At 42.6% G+C, this 24,005-nt stretch overlaps 1 protein-coding gene across 1 annotated transcript in view; it reads left to right on the forward strand.

Moving 5' to 3' along the window:
• Positions 1 to 233: 233 nt before the first annotated feature.
• Positions 234 to 24,005, forward strand: part of chst8 (carbohydrate (N-acetylgalactosamine 4-0) sulfotransferase 8) — a gene marked incomplete at both ends in the record, with an annotated part of 190,000 nt that continues 166,228 nt past the window's right edge. The window contains one exon of the mRNA XM_080789378.1: positions 234 to 393. Coding sequence (XP_080645504.1) covers positions 234 to 393 — 160 coding nt within the window. The remainder of the gene's footprint in view (positions 394 to 24,005) is intronic.

The raw sequence follows: 24,005 nt of genomic DNA on the forward strand, positions 1-24,005 counted from the left end.
TGTTTTATAATATAATAGTTTATGTTTATAGCCCCTGTTCCTTTTGGAGGGGCAGGACACAAAAACAAAACAAAACAAAAATACTAGACTATACTAGACTATACTGTAAAAGGTCAGTACAAAAAAGACCTGGCAAGAAATATGTGGATAAAACATTATTATGAACACTTCTCTTCTCTGTCTACCCCCCTCAGATCTTCCTGTGTTGGTCCTGTACTGTACTGTGCTGCACCATGCTGTGGATGGAGTGGAGGGTGGTGGTGGACTCGCTGCGCGGGCGGAGGAGGATGCTGCCCTGCACCTTCTGGTTCCTGTTGCTGTTTGCCGCTGGCGGCCTGGTTCTCTTCATCCACCTGCAGGACCTGTCTGAGATGGTCCAGCAGCAGGGACCAGGTTGGTGTGTCTGCCTGCATTCTACATAATACTAGCAAAGAGGGTTCATTTATGAGCATCCTATTGGAGTCGCTATAGAGGCTATATAAATGGTCTCCTAAGTGGGCAATAGCAGCCAGATCTCGTGAAATTCTGTTGTTTACTTGTGCTAGATCTCATGAGAGTGTGTTTTCTGAGACAGAAGAATTGATTGTCTCCTAATTTATCTCTCTGAAAAAAGCCATTTTTAGTGTGACAATCTTGGGAAGGTTGTGTGGCTTGTGATCAGGTCCCCATGATGGGGCTGAAGAATATAGTTCAGAAGCTGTGTTCACGTTCACTCTTCCATTGGAAATAATAGACTCCAACCTGCTTCCGGTCTTGTGAAAAGGCAGCCACCTATGTCATGCGGATATGGGAAGAAAACTGGAGATGGCATATCTTTTCTTTTTCTTAGATACCTATTTATTCCCAGCGTTTTCTCAGATCTCAGAGGAGAAAAGCCTGGTAACAACCTAGACCATCTTCACATGGCGGCCATCTTGCCATTACTCATTCCCTCTCTTGTCGTCACCTCCTCATTAGAGTCACATCCTGTTGTGCCTCTGAAGTTACATCGCTACGTTTAATACACCTTCATGTCTGCTTTTCACCTTTTAGACACTGAGCTGACACTCAATCCAAGCGCAATGAAGAGTCAGCTACTCGATCAACATAAAAAAGTTAGCAATAGTAACACGTGCAAAGGGTCAGAGATATAGCCTAGTGGTTCTCAAACTTCTTCATGTCATGTACTTGGCCACGTGAGCTTGTAGATCTGCTATTTTTTAATCACTAATTGCATACACAATTATCACCCCACACAAGCACAGAAATGGGCAACAAAATCTAAGGCATCCATGGAGACAGTGGCGTAGTGATGCAAATGCACAAATGGATGCATACAAGCACACATGGCACTCCAGAGAAGCTGGCTAATGGACTCCAAACCCCCCCCCCCCCCCCCGCCCACACACACACACACAATTAAAGTACGATTGGAAAAACAGTCTCCCCTCCCGTGAAACTAAGAAATGGTGTCTCGGAGGTACCGAGACTTGGAGGGGGATTCTGTCCCTATCGATACATAAGTCGGAGGACGAGTCGACTTAAGGTGACTTCCCAATGCTCTGGCCTAAGCTCGCTCGGCAGTGCCTCACGTGGCTCAAGTCAAGCTGCGCCTCCGAGTGCTCACAACGCCACTGGGTGGTAGAGCCGCTGACTCATGGGAGCCTTGTGCATCTTCTTGTCGTCGTGTCCTTGAGCAACAAACTGAACCCATAACTGCTCCCTGCCGATGAGCAGGCTGGTGTCTCGCATAATGGTTTCTCCTGCGTGTGTGAATGTGTGCGTGAATGAATGTAATGGCACATAGTAAAGTGCTTCGGATAAGAGGCACTATAAGAAAGCCAGCTCCATTTATTTACTTTATTGATCCCTGTGGGGAAATGTATTCTCAGCGGTTGACCTGATCCTACTTATTAGGAGCCATTGAAGCAACCACTGAGCAGTGCCTGGGGACCAGTACAGGTGTGAGGCCAGTACCTGTATGTCCCCAAACTTACATGCATTGTGTTGGAGGAAAGCCACATGCAAGTACAGCTCATAAGCCTAGTTAGTGGTGGGTGAACTAGGCAACCTTAGGCATGGGTGCCAACATTGGCACAGTGGAGGGTAGCCTAAATACTGGCACATGCAGGTAGCCTATACAAGTGTGAGAGAGAAGATTTTTCTTTTAAAATAAAATATTCTTTTAAAATGTGGTCTATTAAATTAAGTCCCCTGGCTCCCACATCTGTAGGAAAATGAAACCCTGCACATACAGTAATTCTACGTTCATAGAAACATTGATCGCTGACTGGGGAGAGATTCTGAGAGATGGGTAATTGCTCTGAATCTAATGCTCATTACAATGTCCTGATATGAAAGAAAATAAGTAAAATCAAGGCAGTGGTAAAGTCCCACCGCCGTTGTGGGTTCAAATCTACCTTTCTTCCCCTTGGCTTGTATACAGTAACCAATAACCATACAACCTTATCATTGCCACCAGAGGAAACAATCAGTTTTCACATTTTTAAGTAGAACTACTACTTTACTGAAAGTGAGCTAGTTTCATGGGCTTGGGCTCCATTCAGCTGCAGTGATAGACTTGTTCTTTTACATCCCTTAAAATAGAACCTTTTGGACATTAGTTTTAACCTGTAGCAAACGTTCAACTTCAACAAGAGATATTGCTTAGAGATTCTACATTAAAATTATTCGCCGTCAATTTGAAAGCGGAAATGTTGCGTGTCTTCGCGTCGCCGGCCTAATTCTCTGCTGGTCCTCCTCTCTGACCTATCAGATTTGGCTTCCCCCATTACGAGACTCAAATTGTTTCCCTCCTTTATCGCTTCCTCCATGCTGTAGTTAACTGTCACGCTGAGAAGCAGGAGTAATTGGCCGTGAACTGTGGCAAGTGTGAAACAGTTGGGAGTCTGAAATGAACTCCTGCACACCTTCTGCTCTCGGAGGACAGACACTAACGAAACGCCTCAATCAGAATAATCAGAAGCAATGAAACAATCACAGCAGGTATCGATTCGTATCGTGTATATACACGTAACTAATAACTTGGCCAAGTTGTAATTCAAGGAATTTGGTGTTGCTGTTGCTCACATTAAACATTAATCTGAACATGGCAACATTAAATAAATTAATTGGGAGGGATAACAAATTACTGTAGGCAGCTGGGATTTGGATCTCCTCTGCACATTATGCACATAATCTTGGTAAAAACTAGACTGATTATACTGATTATTTATGCAAAATATTTACAAACGACGTACGCTACTGCAGCACACTGAGACTGAAAGCTCTACATGGGAGGGAGGGAAAGAGGAAGACAGAAACAGATAAGCCCGAGTAATATTTAGTTGTGTGGGTGAAAATAGGCAATCTACTACTAAGATCTGTGATCTACAGTAGCCTACTTTTACTTAAGTAAAGAAAAAAGGTTTAATAGGGCCATTGAGGCTCTGGCCTTGTCCACTGCTGAGTTATTTCTATTGGCACTGTGTTGGCCTCTCTGCCAATAAGAGCCACTCCGCCCTAGAGTACAGACTCTCCGCTGGCCTACAATTATACTGATTGTCAAGATACGTTTTCTAATCGTCTCACCCAACAATCTGTTTTCACAGGCAGGCACACCAACGTGTGCATCCAATACACTTCTCCCTGCGCACGCGCACACGCACACGCACACACACACACACACTTTCTGCTACGAAGGCACATCCTTTCATCCAGTTTGCTGTACTGCAGCTGATAAGTGTATTGAGGTAAATGTGGCAGTACTCATGAGCGAGAGAGAGAGAGAGAGAGAGAGAGAGAGAGAGAGAGAGAGAGAGAGTGCTGTGTGCAGAAAACAGTTGCTATTAGTACCGTGAAGGCACAAGGCAGAGTGAGAGAGTATATTTGCCTAAAGCTATGGTGCTTCAGCCCAACAAAAGCTCATATCTAATAGCGTTGAGGTTTAATGCATTGTGTGTCAGCTTTGATCTGCCTCTCTCTCATTCTCCTCCTCTTTATTTGTGCTATAGCAGTGCAACAAAGCGATCCAGAACCCCGACGTGGTTGAAGACAGCAGCACAGACAGTGAAAATGGCCTGCAGTTTAGCCGACAACAGACTTTGGCCCCCTTGATCTCAGTCACACACGTACAGGAGTAATTGCTTAAGAACATTTTGAGAGTCAACCCAAAGAGCTAGTAGTTCAGATAAATTGCCGGCACAAATGTTCATCCCCGGAGCAGCACTCTTTTGATACTGTGACTGAGCTGCAGGTGATGACTGCAAGGTCTGGTTTTGTGTCACCTCACTGAAGCTTAAAAAGTGGGTGGAAAGTGTCTCACACTCTTGTCTCCATAATGCTATACTGAACCAGTGATTCTCAAACGTTTTCGTGCCAAGGACCCCCAAATTGAGCACAGAGTTGTCACAATGGGAACTGCCCATAAGGCAACCTTCCCGTTAGTCAGACCTGTGTGGCCGCACTGGCCGGTTAAAACTAATTTTAACAGCGGGCGAGCATCGGCCGACACATCGCCCGAAAAGATGAATTATTTTTATCTTTTCGGGCGACGTTCCTCCGCCCACTTTTCGACCATCGCCTGTTCACCTTCTATCCCCGGTAGTCGCCGGGTCCCATAGACAAATAATACACTTCGAGGAAAATTCACCTGGCTGTCGCCTGCTGTTAAAATAAAACGTGCTGTTAGGGTTAGGTTAGGAATGGTCTGACTAACGGGAGGCCGGATCAATGACATGTTACCGTCACGACGGTCACGATTAGACTAACTTAGATTTAAGTTAACGGTATGAATAAAAATGTAATTTCAGATTAAGGCTTAGTAATAAAAAATTATACTTAACAAATGTTGGAACTGGCTGATCTACAAATTTACAACACGTCACTTTAAGCTTGTAGATCTGCCATTTCTTCTTTTTGTATTCATTCAAATCACTCCCAGATAGATAGCTTTAAAAGGGAACAGCAGCACACAATTGAAAATATGCTTCAGCTACATTTTATTGCACTGTCTCCTGATTAGCTTAATGCTGCCACGCCCACTGGCAGCAGACATTTTAACCATGAATAATTTTCATTTTGATTACATTTTATGCCTTCAATAAATGTATTATGCACCAGGACACACACACACACACACACACACACACACACACACACACACACACACACACACACACACACACACACACACACACACACACACACACACACACACACACACACACACACACACACACACACACACACACACACACACACACACACACACACACACACACACACACACACACACACACACACACACACACACACACACACACACACACACACACACACACACACACACACACACGGCTTTTCCCATGTATTAGATAAAGTTAACGAACTCAGCTGGAGGAATTTGTTATAAAAAAGGAGCATTTTCTTAAATAATGAACTGGAAAATTATAGCCTATTATGTGGCGAGACATAACATTCTTCTAGCGTTTTGGTTCTATATAGTTCACCAGTTCTGTATAGTTCATGGCACACAAAACCCTGCCTGGAGATTATATTCCCTGTGAAGGGCAGTAGTAGTACACATCATCTGGACAATGCTTTTTAATAAAAAACATTCAACCAAGGTTCATGTTTTAGGTTATTAGAGATTGTAAAAGATGAGTTCATTTTTTTTCCATTTGCTGCTTTCTTTTGTTTTAGCGATTTTCACAATTCCTTGACAGGCGGCGGGGGAATTCAGACTTTAGTCCTACTAGACTCCCGGAAATTATATCTTGCCACAGTTGGTTTCCGTGTGTCTCAAAGAACAACTGGATGCTAGGGGTCTGCCATACCCCATGGGCACATTTGAGCCGATAGCCGCGGACAGAAGAAGCTGTGTTTTATGTCATTTCCGAGTTTTTAGACAGCTGGTGGATGGAATTTAAGCTCCACCCCCGCGGCTGACTGCCGCGGATGAGAGCGTTTCCGGGAATCTGTCTGTCGCGGCAGTCAGCCGCGGAGGTGGAGCTTCTTTTCCATCCACCAGCTGTCTAAAAACTCGGAAATGACGTAAAACACAGCTTCTTCTGTCCGCGGCTGTCGGCTCAAAATGTGCCCATGCTGATACTGTGTGTTGTAGCCAGGCTCATCAGTTTGTCACCTCCCCTTTCACATTCAATAGATCCCGTATCTTTTGTGGCCAGATATACTTTCCTGAGGACTATAGGCTATATAAAAATAAAGAAATCGCGTACATTCTTTTTTTAAACTAAATACATATTTAGCCACTTGCAATCGCGAAAATCACTAAAACGAAAGCAAGCAGTAGCCTAAATGAAGAAAAAAAATCATTAAATATTTTACTTTCTCTAATAACAACCTAAAACATGAAAGAAACAAAGTTGTCCTTTAAGTTGTCCTGCCGTGGAGATATTAGCTGTCCCGACGATTAGATTGAAGATCAGAGGTGACCGTGCCTTTTCTGTCGCTGCCCCCAAGCTGTACAACAGCATTCCCTTCTCCCTTCTGTGCCCTCCGTTGAATCTTTTAAATTTGTTGTTTCCATATTATAGCTCTTCTTCTGGTGGTTAGGGTTAAAATCCCCGGTAGGACATTATGGATTGCAGCTTTAAGGGGGGAAAAGGCATTACTAACTGTGGCATGTAAGACCATGTTAAAACGTCTCTAGTATCGGTGCAGTCAATTTCAGAGCAAACATGCCACAGGCTTTCACAAATGAAATGGCTGATGTGTACTTTTCCACCCGTTACACTTGTAGGATTATGAATGTTCTTGTTGTGGAGTGAACATTCATTCTAACTCCTCTTTCACTTTGCATCTCGTCTCAGGATATCATCTGATCGTGATTATTCACTGCACAGTATAGGCCTACGTACTACCTCTGCATGCACTATGCCTAATTTCCACTCGGCAAAAACAGATGATCTACAAGTTCATAATGCTTTGCAATAAGCCCTACGTTGTTGTATGATGGTGTCGCACATGCAGGCAAAAATAACTCCAGTGCAGCTTGTAGATGCAACATTTTCACGCATTTTTTTTTTCAAAGTGTCTACCTATAATGGCAAATTGAATGCATTGCTTTGAAAGGAAAAAGACATACAGCAACAACAACAAAATTCTACTGCTCTGCCACCAAGATGTGGAATGCTCTGACACCATCCATTAACTGCTTTCTGTCAACATTGGTCTGAAAAAAGGCCAATCAGGAGACCACAATGTTCCCAAGCATCCAAAGGAGGTGTCATTCACCACTGCCGTTTTCCCTTTTTCTCCTTTGCACATAGTGTTTTTGTATTCATTGACGACATGTACAGTATCTCTCGCTAACGTTTTAATGCTTCGTCGATTAATTAAATACATACACACACTGGAATGTCTGACTACCATGTTCCATTTGCATTTCTGACTATTAAAGTATCAATCAATCAACCAATCAACCAACCCTCAGCCGTGATATCACCAATATTTTTCAAATCAACTCTCATCTTGGCTTCTCCATGAGCAGACTCCCTCCCTCCATCCATCCCTGCCAGGGACTGCGTGGGCATATTGTTTCTCTCTGGAGGTAGAATTTGATCTCCCAGCCAGAGGTCCCGTAATCCCCCTAAGCCCCGTCTGTTTGCAGAGTCTAATTTAGCTGTCTCCTAATGTAATTAAATTGTGCCGATGACCCCTGTAGTGGGGTGGGGGGGGCTGCACAATATTTCTATGCAAATCCCACAATGGATGATAGTCGTAGTGATGGAGGTGGAGGTGGTGGCAGCAGGGTGGAGTGACAGGATGTTATTTTACCCTTTTTTTTCATCCTCTTTGACTGTGCCCACAAAGCTGGTTTAAACAAAGCCGTCTTTCTTGTGTAGTGCTGGCACTGTCCCCTGCATTGGGCACAAGGCACAAGGGAGAGCATTGGAAAGCAATACTTGGCACGGCTCACTTCATCGCAGTCATTTTACACAACCCCTTAAGTGCAAAACAAGGGAGAGCTTGTGTCTCGGGGGAACCGGCTACGATAACAGACCTTGATTGGAATGTTGCGAACAGCATTGGTGGTGGGGAGTATACTAGGGGGTCCGCTCTGCTATATAGCCTGCTTCTGTGTTCGGCTCGGATGGCCACCTGGACCGGTATCCCCGGCAACTGGGCACCTCGGGGAGCTTAAGGACGACTGAGGATACCTCAGCTCTGGGGAGGCTTCTGGGATCTCCTGAAAAGGAGGAGGGGGAGAAATGGAACGGGAAACGGGAAAGTACAACCCTGTATTCTTCCTCTGCGCAGGCAGTGTGCTGTGTGGGTATCAGATGGCTACAGCACACTGCCTTAGAGCCATTTCCAGACCGGGGCTATCAGGAATTGGATTTGAGAACTCATGGCAAATGTGAGATCACCCATGTGGTGTTCCATTTACATTAAATCTGTGGGTTATTCCATGGGCTCTCCCAGCGTAATAAGATTTTCCCTGCAATCTGATCTTCTCATCAGTGGCACATATCACAGTAAAATCCTCACTGCTAATTTAATACTGAGAGCGCACAAATGTAACCATAATGGACCCCATTTGTACTGTTGTCTGTTGTACACGCACTTCTGGTTGCATTTGCAGACTCAGTCACTCACAGAGACACAAAAGTGGATGAAAAACATGGAGGATTTTATAGTGTATAATACGCTGTCAAATAATGGGTTTGTATTTGTCTTCTGCATCTCTACTACGAGCGAGTATCATGGAAAAAAAAAAAAGATCTAAAATGTTGTGAGGCAACAAACAAAAGAAAAGTAGTTAAATATGCTTTTGATAGAAAAATCCCTCCAAACCAAGGATTTATGGTTTCTGTCGAGTGGACGTTCTGTCCAAAACTGTGGATGCAAGTATATCTGCTACTTTTGTGTGTACTGTATGTATGATCAAGCAGTGTATTATTTTTTTTTATTTTACAAAAAACAAATTAGAATATATTGACTAGAAAAGAATCGCTGCAAGCAGCGACAAGGCAGGATCAAGCAGGAAGGCAATAAGCATTAAGAATAATATGCACAATAAGAAAAATGGAAGAGTGAAATTGTGAAAAAAAAGACCATGTAATTGTGACAGGGTCAGTTTTAATCGTGTGTGTGCTGTCTGCTACACTCACCTCCCTTTTGACCACCACCCACGGGGAAACCCGACCCGGGTCACAGCACCAATGTAACAGAGGTCAGAGGTCAAAAGTAAGAGCACGATACTTCTATATATTTAATCCAATAATAAAATGTGCCCATCGTCAGCAAACGCCTCTAGGCTCAGTGTAGAGCGATGCGATCAGTTTTCATAGCACTAATTTGAGATTATCAATCTCCGTCTCGGGCACATGACCGTGCACTTGAACTTGACGGTGATTTACACCATGGGCCCCGATGGTGTTAAAAAGAGGTTTATTCTGCCTGACAGCAATGATAAGTAAGATATAAAACACTTATGCCACGTTGAAAACAGTTGGCCGCAACTCAGGAAGAATTTTTCCGATTAGAATCGGAACTGGAAGAAATAATTTCACCTGACAGGAAATGTCCTACTGTTTTACAGTAACTATTTATCAAATACATTACATATGTGTGAAACTTGTGGATAGTGCAGGTTTTTTTAAGGGAAAGATTTATTATGGATATAAATAAGTAAACACTGTGATTCTCTGGCAAATAGATGGACATTGCACCGATATTTGAACACATGGACAAACCCACACCTTGACATGAACACAGAGAATACACACATTCTTTGATAAACCAATAGCTATATGGAATGGAAAAGTAATTAAACCCATATTTTTCTTTCGAAAGTACTTATATTGATTATTTCCATTGCAAAACGATACGATACAAAGTCAAACGATACGATACTTGTTTACATCGATATACATCGCTACACCCCTAATATATACTGTGTGTATGTGTATGTGTATATACTGTATACACACACACACTGTATGCTACTGTGTAGGAGAGTCCAAAAGGAATCATGGGTCACAGCCACAAATCACATTAGTGTGGAGCTGAAGCCTGGGCATTATACTCTTTCTCAACTATTCTTCACTTCTCTGACATGAAAGAAAGCTTTAAAATAGCTGATGGGGGTAATAGAGAGAGCCAGGAAGCATCAAATTCAGCAGAGAAAATAAATGCATTTCTTTTCTCTGCTGAAAGAAGCTACATTTGTGATTTTCCACTGAGCACAGACTAGAGGCAGCAAGCAGGGAGTGATGTACTGTACATGTAGGCCCCTCAAGGGGGTGCATACTTAGTTTAGACTATAGTCATTGGTTAGACATGGGTTAAAGTTAGGTTTAGGTGTGCTGCCCCGTGGGAGGTTAGGTTTAGGGTGAGGGTTTGACATAGGTTGTAGTTGTAGGACTAATGACTGGTCTAACCAATGACTAGTCTAAACCAAAAACTGTCTAAACTAAGTCATGCACCCCTACTCAAGTACTGTACTTGAGTACAATTTTAAGGTGTGTGTTTTTTTTAAACTTTACTGGAGTATTTCAAATACTTTTACTTCTACTCCTACATCTCAGAGGTAAATATTATACTTGTACTCCACTACAATTATTTGATAACTTTAGTTGGGCCTACTAGTTATTTTGATTATTATTACAAAACATACATTAACCACTTCAGTATACATTTTGGCCATTTGAGACGCGTTGTGAGCTTGTAGTTCTGCTATTTTTAAAGATGTAGTGGCATGATTTTGTCCACCCTAAAACATGATCATCGGGTATAATTAAAGAGGAAGAACTTTTTCCAAAATGTGTACAGTATGTGTTAAAATCATGCTTTTATGTGGACAAGCCCACCAGTTCATTAAGTATGCCTGGTTTGCCTGGTGGGTGGTGATGGGTGGTGATCCATAGAGAGCCGTAGTTGTATGATAAAGGGGTTAGAGGAGGGGCTGATAGTGTGATGTCACTATATTACTGTTTATTTCATTTGACTGTCAAGGGTTCAGCCTTCAGGAAGAAACCCTAAATACAAAGTTAATACACGATTGCACATAAAAACGACTCCAGGGTGTCTAATGAAGTATACTGTCACCTCATACACATGAAAAACTGGAAAAATACAAAAAATGTGGCATTCCATCTTTTAAGAATTTGTATGGATTTTAAAACTTGTGAAATGGGACATTCTGCAATAATGAGTATTTTTACTTTAGGTACTTTACGTACATTTTGATGCAAACACTCTTGTACTTTCTTGAATATGGAGTATAATAGGGTATTGCTACTTTTACTAAAATATCTGAGTACTTCTTCCGACAATGGGGAGGGGTATAGGACGCCCTGCTAACGCAGGGAGCAGTAGAGTAGGGAGGGGCCTGGGTGGATGGTTGGGTGGGTGGTTGGTCGTGGTATAGTGGGACTGTGAGGTTTGCCCTTTTCACTAACACCATGCTGGGCTGCATTAAAAAACTCCAAAGGAAATCAAAACAGGATAGTGGGGGGGGGGGGGGGGGGTGGAAACCCAATAGAGAGGCTGCCCCCCTTTCTATTTTTTTAGATGAAAGTCTTTGAAGGCTGTAATCAGGGGAGTGTGCCACTCAGCTGCTGCCGAGCCTAACCCCCCATGCTGGGTCACTGAGCGGTGTAGCTGCTGGAACAGTACAGTGGCCTTTACTGCAGCAACAAAGGGAGAGAACACCTTCATGGATAGACCCAATCGAAATGCAGTCTATGTCAGTCTATCAGTCAGTCAGAGCAGGACAAGTCAAGCATGAAACAAAATAAAACATTGATTAAAAAATAAACATTTTGAGGACACAATAGCCAGCAAAATGTGCACAATATACATTTAGATTGCTCATTTTCGTATAATATGTGAGGATCTTGTGTTTTGTTCCTTTGCTTTTCATTTGTTCATTTAAAGCACAGAATAAATGTAGAATAGGCTAAATGTTACACACACCCACACCCACTCCCACATCATGCACCATCAGTTGTTCACTTGCTTGGGTGTGGTATAAGCGTTAATCATGCAGGCTCCCTCTGGGGAATCAAACTCATTTCCACCATGTTCGCCATGAATGAACACGTATGAACGTACGTAGCATGCTTTTAAAGGTTATTATGGCAGACAGACACTCAAATGAGAAATGACAGCTTGCTCTCCTCTTGAGAGAGAGTGAGGGGGAGAGAGAGAGAGAGAGAGGGAGGGAGAGAGGGAGAACAGTATTGATCAGAACAAAGTTTCTGATAGATTTGGAAAGATTATATTTTATTTGTAGGCTTGGTGCAGTGGTTGATTTGTAATAGAAGAAGTAAAACTTTCCAAATTGATTTCTTTCATAATAAATATGCCAAATTTCATTTCATAAACTATAATGTTCTACTGGAACTGCAGTTATTTTGCGAATGCTGCTTGCCTTGGGAATCCAATAAACAAAGTTGTTTATTACTTGTATCAGCACTATTTTCCTATTGCATAATAGTCAAGGTAGAGTTTGTACTGTTTTACTGTAAAATGACTGACGTTCACAATTTTACCTATATCGTGGTTATAGGGTTGTGTATATTATTTTCAAGTAGGTAAAGGCAAGCTGTGCGTGCCCTCTGTGGGTGGTGGCTCGGAGTGTGGAGAGCCCCACATACGAGGCCAGGGTATAGCATGGCCCCGACTGGGCTTTTCCCACTGGATCGTATATACTGTAGTAACTTGGCGATGCCCCCTTATATCACTGAGGCGGAACTGCTTTGCCCCCAGTAGTAGTCATGCATGCGTCGCATTCCAGGAGGACGACAGCACTCCACCGCACTGCCCGGTTTCCTCCGTGGTGGGAAATAGTGCTCAGTGCTGGCACTGCCTATTCCCATTTATGACCCGAGGGTGATTCTACAAAATGCCTTTTAAATCAGTGGTTTTCTTTTTCGTGCTAAGGATGCCCATGTAGATTAGCCAGGCACCCACAGAAGAAAAGATTTGTGTTCTAAATTATTTGAGATTTTTCAAACACTTAAAATCTAAAATGACAGGTGCTTTACCAGTTTTAATGGGTTAAAAGACGGCCCAAAAGACGACATGGTCGGTGTGTTCCTCTGTATTCTCGCATCTGTCTTCACTTCACTGTTGATGAGCTACCATTGTGTCATTAGCTTGTATCACTTCACAATAGTGACACATCTTTTGAACGTATCCTAGGTGATGAACATGGGCTAGCCAACATCATTCGTGTTTCTTTTGTTAACGAATAAGAACAGGTTCGACAGAGTGCTGCATTGCCTAGACGACACTTATTAAAGTTGACACGCTTCTTTCTTATTGGCTATGAAAGAAATGGACCCTGATCAGTGCACCAATCATACTCATACACCATCTGTATAATGCTGTCCAACAACAAATCCTCATCTTTCTCTGGGAAAACAAATCTGTCTGCACCGCAGCTTCACCAATTAATCAAGTCTGGATCGGTTTTCAAAGGGCCTGTAATTTGCCGCAACATGGCTGTAATGTAACATGTATCTCAGAGTCAAAACTGACATCTCTGCAATGTCTTCAACCAAATTGTTTATCTTATTAACCAGAAATTGGAGAGTTTCAAGGAGAATAATAAACATTGCACTATATATTATATCCCCTAATTGTTTTGTTCCTCGTTCTTGCTTTTGGTAAAAAAAAAAAAGTAATCAGAGCTGAGAACAGCAGAGTGATTTTGAGACAGGGCGTAACTAGCCTGGGATCAATACCATTTCCAGGTTTCTGGAACGGAAATAACTTCACGTCATCAGGTGGCCAGAACACACAACCTGGTGGTGCAATGACTAAGGGGCGATTCACACTATGGTCACGGGTGCCCACTCGGGACACTCGCACTCGGGACCACGGGCAAATGTTGTGGTAGTGTGAATAATGCGTACCGTTCCCAGGAGCGGATCGCCCAACCGTCCCCGGGACGGTTGGGCGGATCGTATCCATAGATTTCTCTTTTAAGGGAAAAATAATAATTCACTGGCAAATATATTTCATTTGACCAAATATGGACTTACTCATACCTTGACAGGCATGCAGAGATGCCCACATTTCTAGGCTAGAGATGAAGTATGGAACTAAGTGTGAATACTAAACCCCTCTCGTTGTAACAGCTAAATACAAGGCATAAGTTCTTACAGTCGGTTAGATACATTACGTTCGTTCTTTGCAAGTCACACAATATAATATTTTAATGTTTACTCGTCAATATAGTTGATCGTTGATTCGTTGGGCAGGAGGAGTAGGACGAAGGCTCTACTGTACGTCCTAATAGGTGCTCCTCACTGGCAGGTGAGTCAAGTCAGTAGGATAAAACAGCAGTGAAAGCTTATAGAAATGTGTGTGGGGAGGAATCAATTAGTATAACTATTAAATTGGGGAGAAAATAAGGTAAAAAGCAAAGAAATAACTAAATGGAAAAATACAGAGATATAGAGACGGACTGACAAACCCTGTTCTAGGCGGCTGAACTTTTCTACGCCACTATGTGTAAATAGCTTGCTAGACGCCCGTCTGCCATGTAGGGCAAGTTGACATAGTAACCAAAGCATTTTGATGTTTTTCTTTGTGGGAACCATGGAGTCTGTTGACTATCGATAAACTGTGTACACTGTTCTATTCTCCCTATAGTTCCCTAGGTCATTTCAGAAAAAAACTCACCACTCGCCTGGGAAAACCGAGAATAGCATAGTATCTGATTTCTTGTACAGTCTCAGAACAAAGACTGAGCCCCTCCATCTGCCAACAACCCCCCCACCTCACCCCCCAAAAATCTCATTATAGTCACAGAGACCCATTTTTGACTAAGATTCCAAAATGCGCAATAAAGTTATACAATGTTGCTCCCTGGAGACGAGAAGCCCGACCGTGTGATATACGTCACCGGCAGACAGGAAGCCAGAGAAGGACGCTGCTCATCACTGATCTCCCCCCGTCTGCGAGGTGAGCCATGCAGAATGTGAGATCACTGTGCTCCGCTGAGGTTTCCATCACTGTAATCCCTCCACAAAGTGGCCGGGTCCGGTCTTAAGACGGGAGATGAAAAGAGAGGAGAGAGAGGGAGCCCTATTCACTGAGTTGTGTGTCGCCACAGAGGGATTAAAAAAGGACAAAACACCCCCCCCCCCCCCCCCCACACACACACACACACACACACACACACACACACACACACACGCGCAAAAAGAACAAAAGATAAAGCCGTCCTGCCATCCACAGTGATAACAAGCTGTCAACTTCTAAAATGTAATCGGCTGACTCTGGGAGGAAGTGTCAGTGTCAGTGGAGAGGGTCGCCACAGGATGATGCTTATCACCTGAGTGGCACACTGTGATGGAGATGGAGGGGGGGGTACACAGACCCACTCTCCCAATGTCTGTCTGTCTGTCCTCCCTCCTCTCCTCATGGAAGATGGACCACAGAAATCCATCAAACGCCACAACTGCTGGTTGGATCCTTTTCTTTTATGTAAAGCGACTTTGGGTATTTAGAAGAGCTATATAAATAATAATAATAATAATAAATATAGCTGCAAGCTGCAGCGATAAGGCGGGACCAAGAAAGAAGACAATACGCAATAAGAACAAAATGTACAAATAAGAGTCATGGGCTGAGTCGTCGGTACCCGCATGTGAACCAACAACCTTGTGGTCAGAAAGCAAGAGCTCAACCAACTGAGCTATCTGGACACAGTCAGTTGTTTAATTGTAAACAGTAACATCATGCAGTGTTTTGGTAATTAAGTATGCATGTCCTCATTTTGGACATGTCATTATCCATTTCTACAGTGTGTTCGATGTTCATGTTTTCACGTACAAACTTCTCTTCAACCAGGATTTCAGTTAATGTTCCATAGATTGTGTGTAGAACGTTTCATGCAAATTGCTAACAAAAAACAGGCAGAAAATAAGGTATAAGTGTTTTTTAAACTGCTCAAAGTGGCGGAAAATCTGAGGGCGGATCTTACTGATCAAAGTTACATGTGTTCCCCATGAGTCAAGGAACATGTGGAAACAAGTGCCATGAATTTTGACCAAACGAGAGAACAGGCAAGAGTTATGCCTGTTCAAAGGTTTCATTTTCAAAATAATGTTATAGCGCCACCCTTTGGCCTATTGCAGTAAGTTTCAGTGCTATTTGGCTTGACCTTCTACCATAAGCAAATGACACTGCATGTAGGTACTGTATATGGGGCAGAAGAAGAAGTTTCACAAAACAGCAATTTTCATTGGCTCATAAAAACTTCATTTTTTCACTTAAAAATAATGTACTTCGATTTTTAGACGTTTTTGTGCATTTTGATCAAATATCCTGGGAGAAGATACATTTGAACTGTTTCATATAACTCAAAATAACGGGTGATTTAAAGGTCAGAGGTCAAAAGTCAGAACACGGAAGTTGTTCAGCACAAGGATATCAAAGTGTCATTGCCAACGGTCAAACGGTTCATGAGATATGCACGTTCAAAGTTTGCATTTTCAATTGAGTGCTATAGCGCCACCATTTGGCCAATCGTCATGGGCTTCGCATAGTCACCGTTTGGCATAGCCCTCTACCAGATTACCGCGTTTCGCGAAAACCGACTGCACGGTTCAGCCAGAACTGCTATTTTTGGCGGAAGGAGGAGAAGAAGAAAAACAAAACACAAAAACAATAAGACCAAAGTCACTTCGTGACTTCTTGGTCCCTAAATAATAACAACATTAATTATTATAATAATTACAATTATTATAATAAGTTATTATAATAATTATTATTATTATAGTTATTATTTGCATTTCATTCAATCTGACCAGAAGAAAACATATCCCCACCAGCTAAAATAAAAATAAAGACCAGAAGTGGAATATTAAAGGCAAAGTCACGCAAATCGAACCCTGCATATACTGTATATACCTCCCTCCTAACACGCACACTTCAGACCAGATAAAAAACATGAATGGCCATAGTGAGGGGACAGTAAGCCATCACCCCTGACAATGCTGACAAGTGATGGGAGGCTCTCTTCTGTCAATGTCGCTCCTTCGCTTCCACCGGACCATTCCCATCGGAGTCCTCCTGATTGTTAAATGTGTAAAAAGCATTATTGCTGCCAACACAGAGAATCTAATGTGCAGGTTACAGTATGGGAGTTGTCACAAGCCTGTAGCCCAGTAAATCAATCCAAAATGGGTATTATTGCAGGTCTTTAACAAGGATCCCAATGGAGTATAATTGACCTTATACCTGCATCGAGAAGAACTAACCTCAAGCTCCCAGCTTTTCTCTCAACTGTCAAAACATTGCTTGAACGTACCCAAGGCAGCTGATAAAGTACGCCTTTCATCGTTGAGTGTAACAGCCATTAACATTGACAAGCCATATAATCTCTGTGGTCTTGCGTCTCTAAAAAGGTGAGTCCATTTACAATACCGCGTGGCAGCGGCACAAAGGCATGTTAGTCACAGCGAGGCCATTTGAGGCCGGGGGTGTTTACAGTTTTATTTCAGACTGGAGTCAATGGGGGGTGGGGTTGGGAATCCCAAGTGGATACAGGAGCTATTGGTCCTGTTCATGCGATACGAAATTGATACGCTTAGTTATGTAGAGCCTGCTGAGACAGAAATGGATGGCTGAAACTCTGGGTGTCCGAGAGTTACCTCGTACAATACAAGACGTAACTTGTTATAAATAGACAGATAAAGCCCCAAACTCAACGACACCATGCTCATGTAAAGGTTTCCGAAACGGTTTCCAAGACGCATATGGTGTAAGACTTGTAGTGCTGCACATGCTCAGATGCCCTCTAGGTCGCACACAGAAGCCTGTGAACATAAACATTCCGTGCATAGATGTGCCACGCAATGGTAGGCCTCAGGTCTACCATTCTGAAATTTAATTAAATAATATTTGGACTGCTGGACAGCTGACAGTAGGCTCTCTTTACTCTTAAAAAAATTATGATATATATATATAATTTATTTTCTATATATTTATTTTAGAGGCCTACCATTGCGTGGCACATCTATGCACGGAATGTCTATGTTCACAGGCTTCTGTGTGCGGCCTAGAGGGCATCTGAGCATGTGCAGCACTACAAGTCTTACACCATATGCGTTTGGAAAACCCAGCCATTGTGTCTTACTTACAATGATGCTGTTGATTTGGACTATAGTTGTGTTTTTCATAAAAAATAGGGCTTTATGCTGCATTGTATTAATGAATCGTTCATTTCATGTCAGAATTAATTTCATGGCTGTGTACAATAGGCTGTAGGGGAATGTGATGTAATATCATGATCATTTATCATCCTATTATAAATGTGTGAAATCTCTGTCCGGCCTTCCATCTGTCCATCTCTCTGTGCATCAGTAGTTCACGTATCTTGAAAACTTGAAAACTTCAAACTTGTCGCGTGTGTCGCCGACAACCAGAGGGAACGCCGTGCCTGGCATCAGACGGTTGTCCAGAACCGTCGATCCAACCGCTATGCCCGAGTGATACTCTAGGTCAGGACCACAGGGACAAACCAACAAGACATAATTTAAAGGGTCGGTGCAAGAGATTCTTTGTTTTCCTGGTTCACAACAAGTAATTGTAAACTTCTCCGGTAAACACTGAAATACAACAGTTTGTTGTATTTCCCTTGAGATCCAACTATTGGTGCTGAGTGACGTGGCAGCACACCCACCACTGGCAGGCCAACAGAGTGCATGAATACTAGTAATAAAAGCAATGACTGCCAAGTCTAGTGGGAAATTAACAGCAGGCACAAGCTGACTGCTGGTATATTAGGTAGTGGTATGGCATGGTAGTCTATTCTAGGCACAAAAACAGCCAATGTCTTGACGTTCTCTCCTCCATTGCTATTGACAATTTTACAAATTGGGTATTTACTGGACACTCTTACGACTTCCAAAGTGCAATTTGAGAGCATGCATGCTCCACGAACACTATATAGTCTTCCAACACTCCACAGAAAGGAATTAGAATACTAAAATGGGTATGTGCTACGTAAGGAGAGCCGTAATCAACTGGGTGAGTGGGTGAAATTAGTTTTGTGCATAGTTCCCATTGTGTAGGCCTAGTTATTCCAAGAAAAGAATGTTTTTTATCTGGTCTGAAAAGGGCTTCCCCAAAGAGTTTAAGTTTAAAGCTTTTCGATTAGTAGGACTATAAATAAAGGCTTGGCAAACCTTTGCTACTAGTCACATAAAAACATATTTACATATAGTACCTGAGATAACATGATAGGTAACTTACCTTACCTAGCATCTAACTAGCTATCTATATAGGAAGTGCAGATGCAAAGGTAGTAACTGTGAGAGGTATGAAATGTGGTGGGGTTTGAAGACGTGAGATTTCAAACTGCGGCACAACATGGAAAATGAGTCTATCTGTAGTCCTGACTGCAGACTCCAATGTCTGAGGAACTGAATAAAAATGATTTGTACTCTTACGTCCTGCCTAGTACACAGGACTTGGGGCTGGGCGATATGACTTCAAATCAAGATCGCTATTTCTGCACACTACCATTGTACAACAAATTATAAAATGGGTAGGCATTGGCACGTGTGGCAACATTGGTACATGAGAGTGTGTTCTCTGGCACCCTGGCATAAGTGGGAGAGAAAATGTAACATTTTAAAACATTTACTATATATATGTACATCGTGTGTTTGCTGATCGTAGTGTGTAGGAAGGGCAGGTATAGGGGGAGCAGGATACACGTACAGTGACGAGTGCATGGTAACCATCATGAGCCACTGTGTATGGTATAGTAACTTTCCTGGCCTGTTGCGAGGGAATTGGCAAGGTGCTGCCTGGCTGTTATAATAAGGTGTTGTTCAATAATGAGTGAGACAAACAAGAACATGGGGGTGGGGGTGACTGACATAGACCCAGACTCCTGCAGTTTCTTCTTTCTCTAGCAGATGAGGATGATGATGGTGATGATGGCAGGAACTCAGCAGAATGAACCCTGCTGGCCTGTCAGGCAAGTATTCACAATTAAGTAGAGAAATGAGAACTTGGCTATGTACTGTATGTACAGTGATCTGAATGTCACATCCCGAACCTTGATGCTTTCAATGTGTGTGTCTTCACTACCTCATTCTCACTAGCCCTCTCTCTCTCTCTCTCTCTCTCTCTCTCTCTGTCGTCCTTTTGGAACTGGAAAGGCAACCGCCTGCCATAAACGCATTCAAGTGCAACTTTGCAATTAGAGAACATATGTTTTACATCAATTACTATCTCGCACATATGCATCAAAGCACACACACAGGACGGCACTTCTTATCCTCTGCATCTCCCCACCCTGTCTCAGCTAGCTGTCTAAAGCCACTTCCGTTTTGGCTTAATGACATTGAGCCGCTCTCTGTGGGAAGCCATTAGTATAGCATTGGGGTTGCTGCCAGTGTTGCCAGATTCTGCGAAAAAAGAAGACTATATAGGCCACATGAGAGCCACAAACCTATATTCATCGGCTATTTGAGAATAGCCAATCTGCAAGCTCACAAACAAACAAGACCCCCCAAAAAACGCAACCTGCAACTACCACTGAATTTTCAAGCAACTTTACAGAAAAAGATCAGCCCAAAGTTGCTTATATAATAAGCGGACAATCGGACATGGCAACACAGTACAGTGCAGTGCAGTACAAAGGACTACGTACAGTACAGTACAGTACAGTACAGTACAGTACAGTACAGTACAGTACAGTACAGTACAGTACAGTACAGTACAGTACAGTACAGTACAGTACAGGACGGGACAGGACAGGACAGCACAGCACAGTACAGCACAGTACAGCATACTGTTCATGCTAGGTTGCCTCATTTCCGGCTTCCAAGCAACTTGGGATATAGAAACATTGCGCCTTGCCATGCTCGCTTTCATACCAAAAAAACAACATAAAAACAGGGCCACTCAGCCAGGTTGCCAACTTTGCGCTTCCCAAGCAACTGCGTATATGAAAACATCATGCGTTTCCATGTTTGCTTTTACAAGTAAAAAAACTAAACAAAAACAGCATCGCCCTCCCGCTATTGCCTTCTTCCCAATTGCGACGTGTGGCGCTAGGATGAGCGGGCCGAAGGCCAGAGAAATTCTAGTGTATTATGCATTTAAGCACATATTTATTTTCCATCCCCTCTCCATCACTGAAAGCATGAACTCATACAGTACAATAAGATTGCAAGTGTGCAGAAGGCATCACGAGACTCACTAATAGTCACAGTCACATGGTTTTCTTTGACAGCAATGTTTTATGTTATACATACTGTACGTGTGGGTCCTTTTAACGCCACATGCAGTTAAAATTGAAAAGCTGTTAGACATCTGCCAGGGAGTTGTAGATTGTTTCCTCATACGAATCATACGCATGTTGTTATTCCTCCCCAACTCTCCCCCTCCCTCGCATTAGACTGATCAGCACAAGCCATTCATACAGCAACATCCCATTTCAAATCTGAAATCTGCAGGATTTGTTTCAGCCTCTACCATAAAACAGCCACTGTTTTATATGATAAGAATTGATTTAGTGAGGCAGGAATGAATGGCTTAACTTACAAGGCACGGGACTGTCCTTCATTTCTCAACTTAGTTGTCACTGCTGTTGCTGTATAATTGCTACACGGTACTGCACTCTATGTCCCATGGCCTTTTGGCTTATCGGGATCTTCAGAAATAAAAGCCATGGCAGAAAATAACACAACACATTTCAAACATATCAGCAATAACAATGAATGATTAGAGAGAGTGCTAGCAAAAGGAGAAGCATTGATCCCACCTGCTACACATCCCTCCAGTAAATCAAATGCTGATTCTGCTAACCTAAAATCAAGCAGCTTTCCTTGAGAAAAAAAGGCTATTGTTTACACAGGCTATTGTTACAAATATCAAGGTTTCAGTCGTCTAGGTCGGATATCACAGCAGCGCCAGCAAATAATAAAAGTCATCTGTCATCTCTTCAATGGCAGATTGAGTCAAGTTCACCTTTCATATAGGCCTACACCAAAACATGTTTTAACACTAATGCAATTTGTGGTGATTTTTGTTATCGCCATTTCAGTGTGATCATTATTATCACTATTTATAGGCTTATATGCAGAACTGTAGCTTTCTAACTTTTTGTAATACGCATTGTTTTGGCATGTCGCATAATCATCTTTACTCTATGCAAGAGTAACTAATCACTAGACAATAATAGTCAATTTTGTAATAATAACCATTATTCATTTAGTTCTCCAGTTGTTTTGTATGGTAACAGAAAGACCGGGCACTATAAGGAAGAATGGGCACCTCGATCGACAAAATGTAATTATTTCTTTCTTTTATTAAATCGACAATAAAGGTCTCATTGAGTGCACCATGTCTCTTCAACCCATAAGAAATGAGCCCACTTCAGTGGAGGGATTTGCAAGGCCCACACAGTTCATGTGATCAATTGTTATCGGCTGTCTTTTTTGTTTTGTTTTGTTGGAAGGGACCACTGGTGTTTGACTGATATGAGCCAATATGTGAGATTTGCTACTGGCAACAAAACAATACTATGCATCATTGATTGTCTCCACTAGTTTGAGGCCATGCTAAGCAAAACTGTTATTTTCAGGATTCAAGTTCAAAACCCGCAAAAGTAGCAGTTCTGTCATGACAACACATCATATACTAGAATATATTTGTATTGAATATAAAATGAGCAATATATTGAAGAAAGAAAGAAAGAAAGAAAGAAAGAAAGAAAGAAAGAAAGAAAGAAAGAAAAGGCCTACTGTACATAGAGACATTCTTTGCCAGAAATTGACACCATGCTAGTCAGGAACCAATAAACAACAAACGTACAGTTTATCAATCTTCAATTGAAAATTAACATTTGGAATATTTGGCTGTTATGTCAAAGCCCAAAACCTCTATCGAACCAAAATAAATAGCGAATCCACTCATAGGATTATTTAAGTGATCAAGAGCCAAATACACATATACTGTTCCCTGTTACAACTCACATACCTTCAACGGCAGATACAACACATCATATAAACTGTAGATTCACATCAGGATTCAATTCCAGAGCCACAAACAGTTACTGAACACCCAGCCACCCAGTCATTGGGTCCCAACATGACAGTAATAGTACACCAGCGTGTATCACACTAATTTACACAGCATACAACACAAACACAGCAGCAAAGAAGCAACAACAAAGTTTACCTTGAGCCGTCTTCTACTTGACTTTGTGATGCCAGGGTCATGGTGAGCCCTTCAGCGGCGTCTCCAGTCATCTCCATCCTCCATACATGTGGATATCTGGCCAGTACTTTCCTTCCAGTATCAATGGCACCGACCAGCCTCATTCTCCTGGCTGCCATCTTCTCACTCAGCCTTGGATGTAGCCCCTTTCGGGACCCTCAGTTATCTTTTCTGAATTTTGGACGGCGGATTTACCTACTATCTGTTCACAGGAAGTAAACAAGGAAGTCAAGGAAGAGAGAGGAGAGAGAAGTTCAGTACTTAACGGCAACTCCGATTAGTGCTCTTTCACACACGTTTCCGTTGTCTCCTATAGCTGTGTTATGCATCTTTGAAACATCTCACCAACACTCAAGCGGCGGCGCAGGTCTCTGTGAGCTGAACTTGGGGGTTTGGACTGGGGTCATCACTGGGGTCATCACCCTGGCTCATGTACCTGTGGAGCATGTTGAGAGAGACACTATAAGCTTTAAGTATGTGGTACAAAGAAAGAAAGAAAGCTGACCAAGAGCAACATACTGTACACAGTGTACACTGTACCCTGCCCTGCCACAATTCAATAGTAACAGCAGACAAACACAGCCTGTATACGTATATCCTGACTACCTGACTACCCCCCCAGTGTCCCTTAGTGCCTCCCCAGACAGTGCACCCCTGGGGGGAAACATCTCACCAACACTCAAGCGACCGCGCGGGTCTCCGTGAACAGACAGTAGGTAAAGCTGCGTCCTATGGAGAGTGGAATAACTAGCGCGGGTCCCTCAGAAACTGAGGGTTCTGAAAGGGGCTAGGCCAAG

Source organism: Protomyctophum bolini (genome assembly GCF_963924005.1).
Source record: "Protomyctophum bolini genome assembly, chromosome: 1".
NCBI classification, from domain to species: Eukaryota; Metazoa; Chordata; class Actinopteri; order Myctophiformes; family Myctophidae; genus Protomyctophum; species Protomyctophum bolini.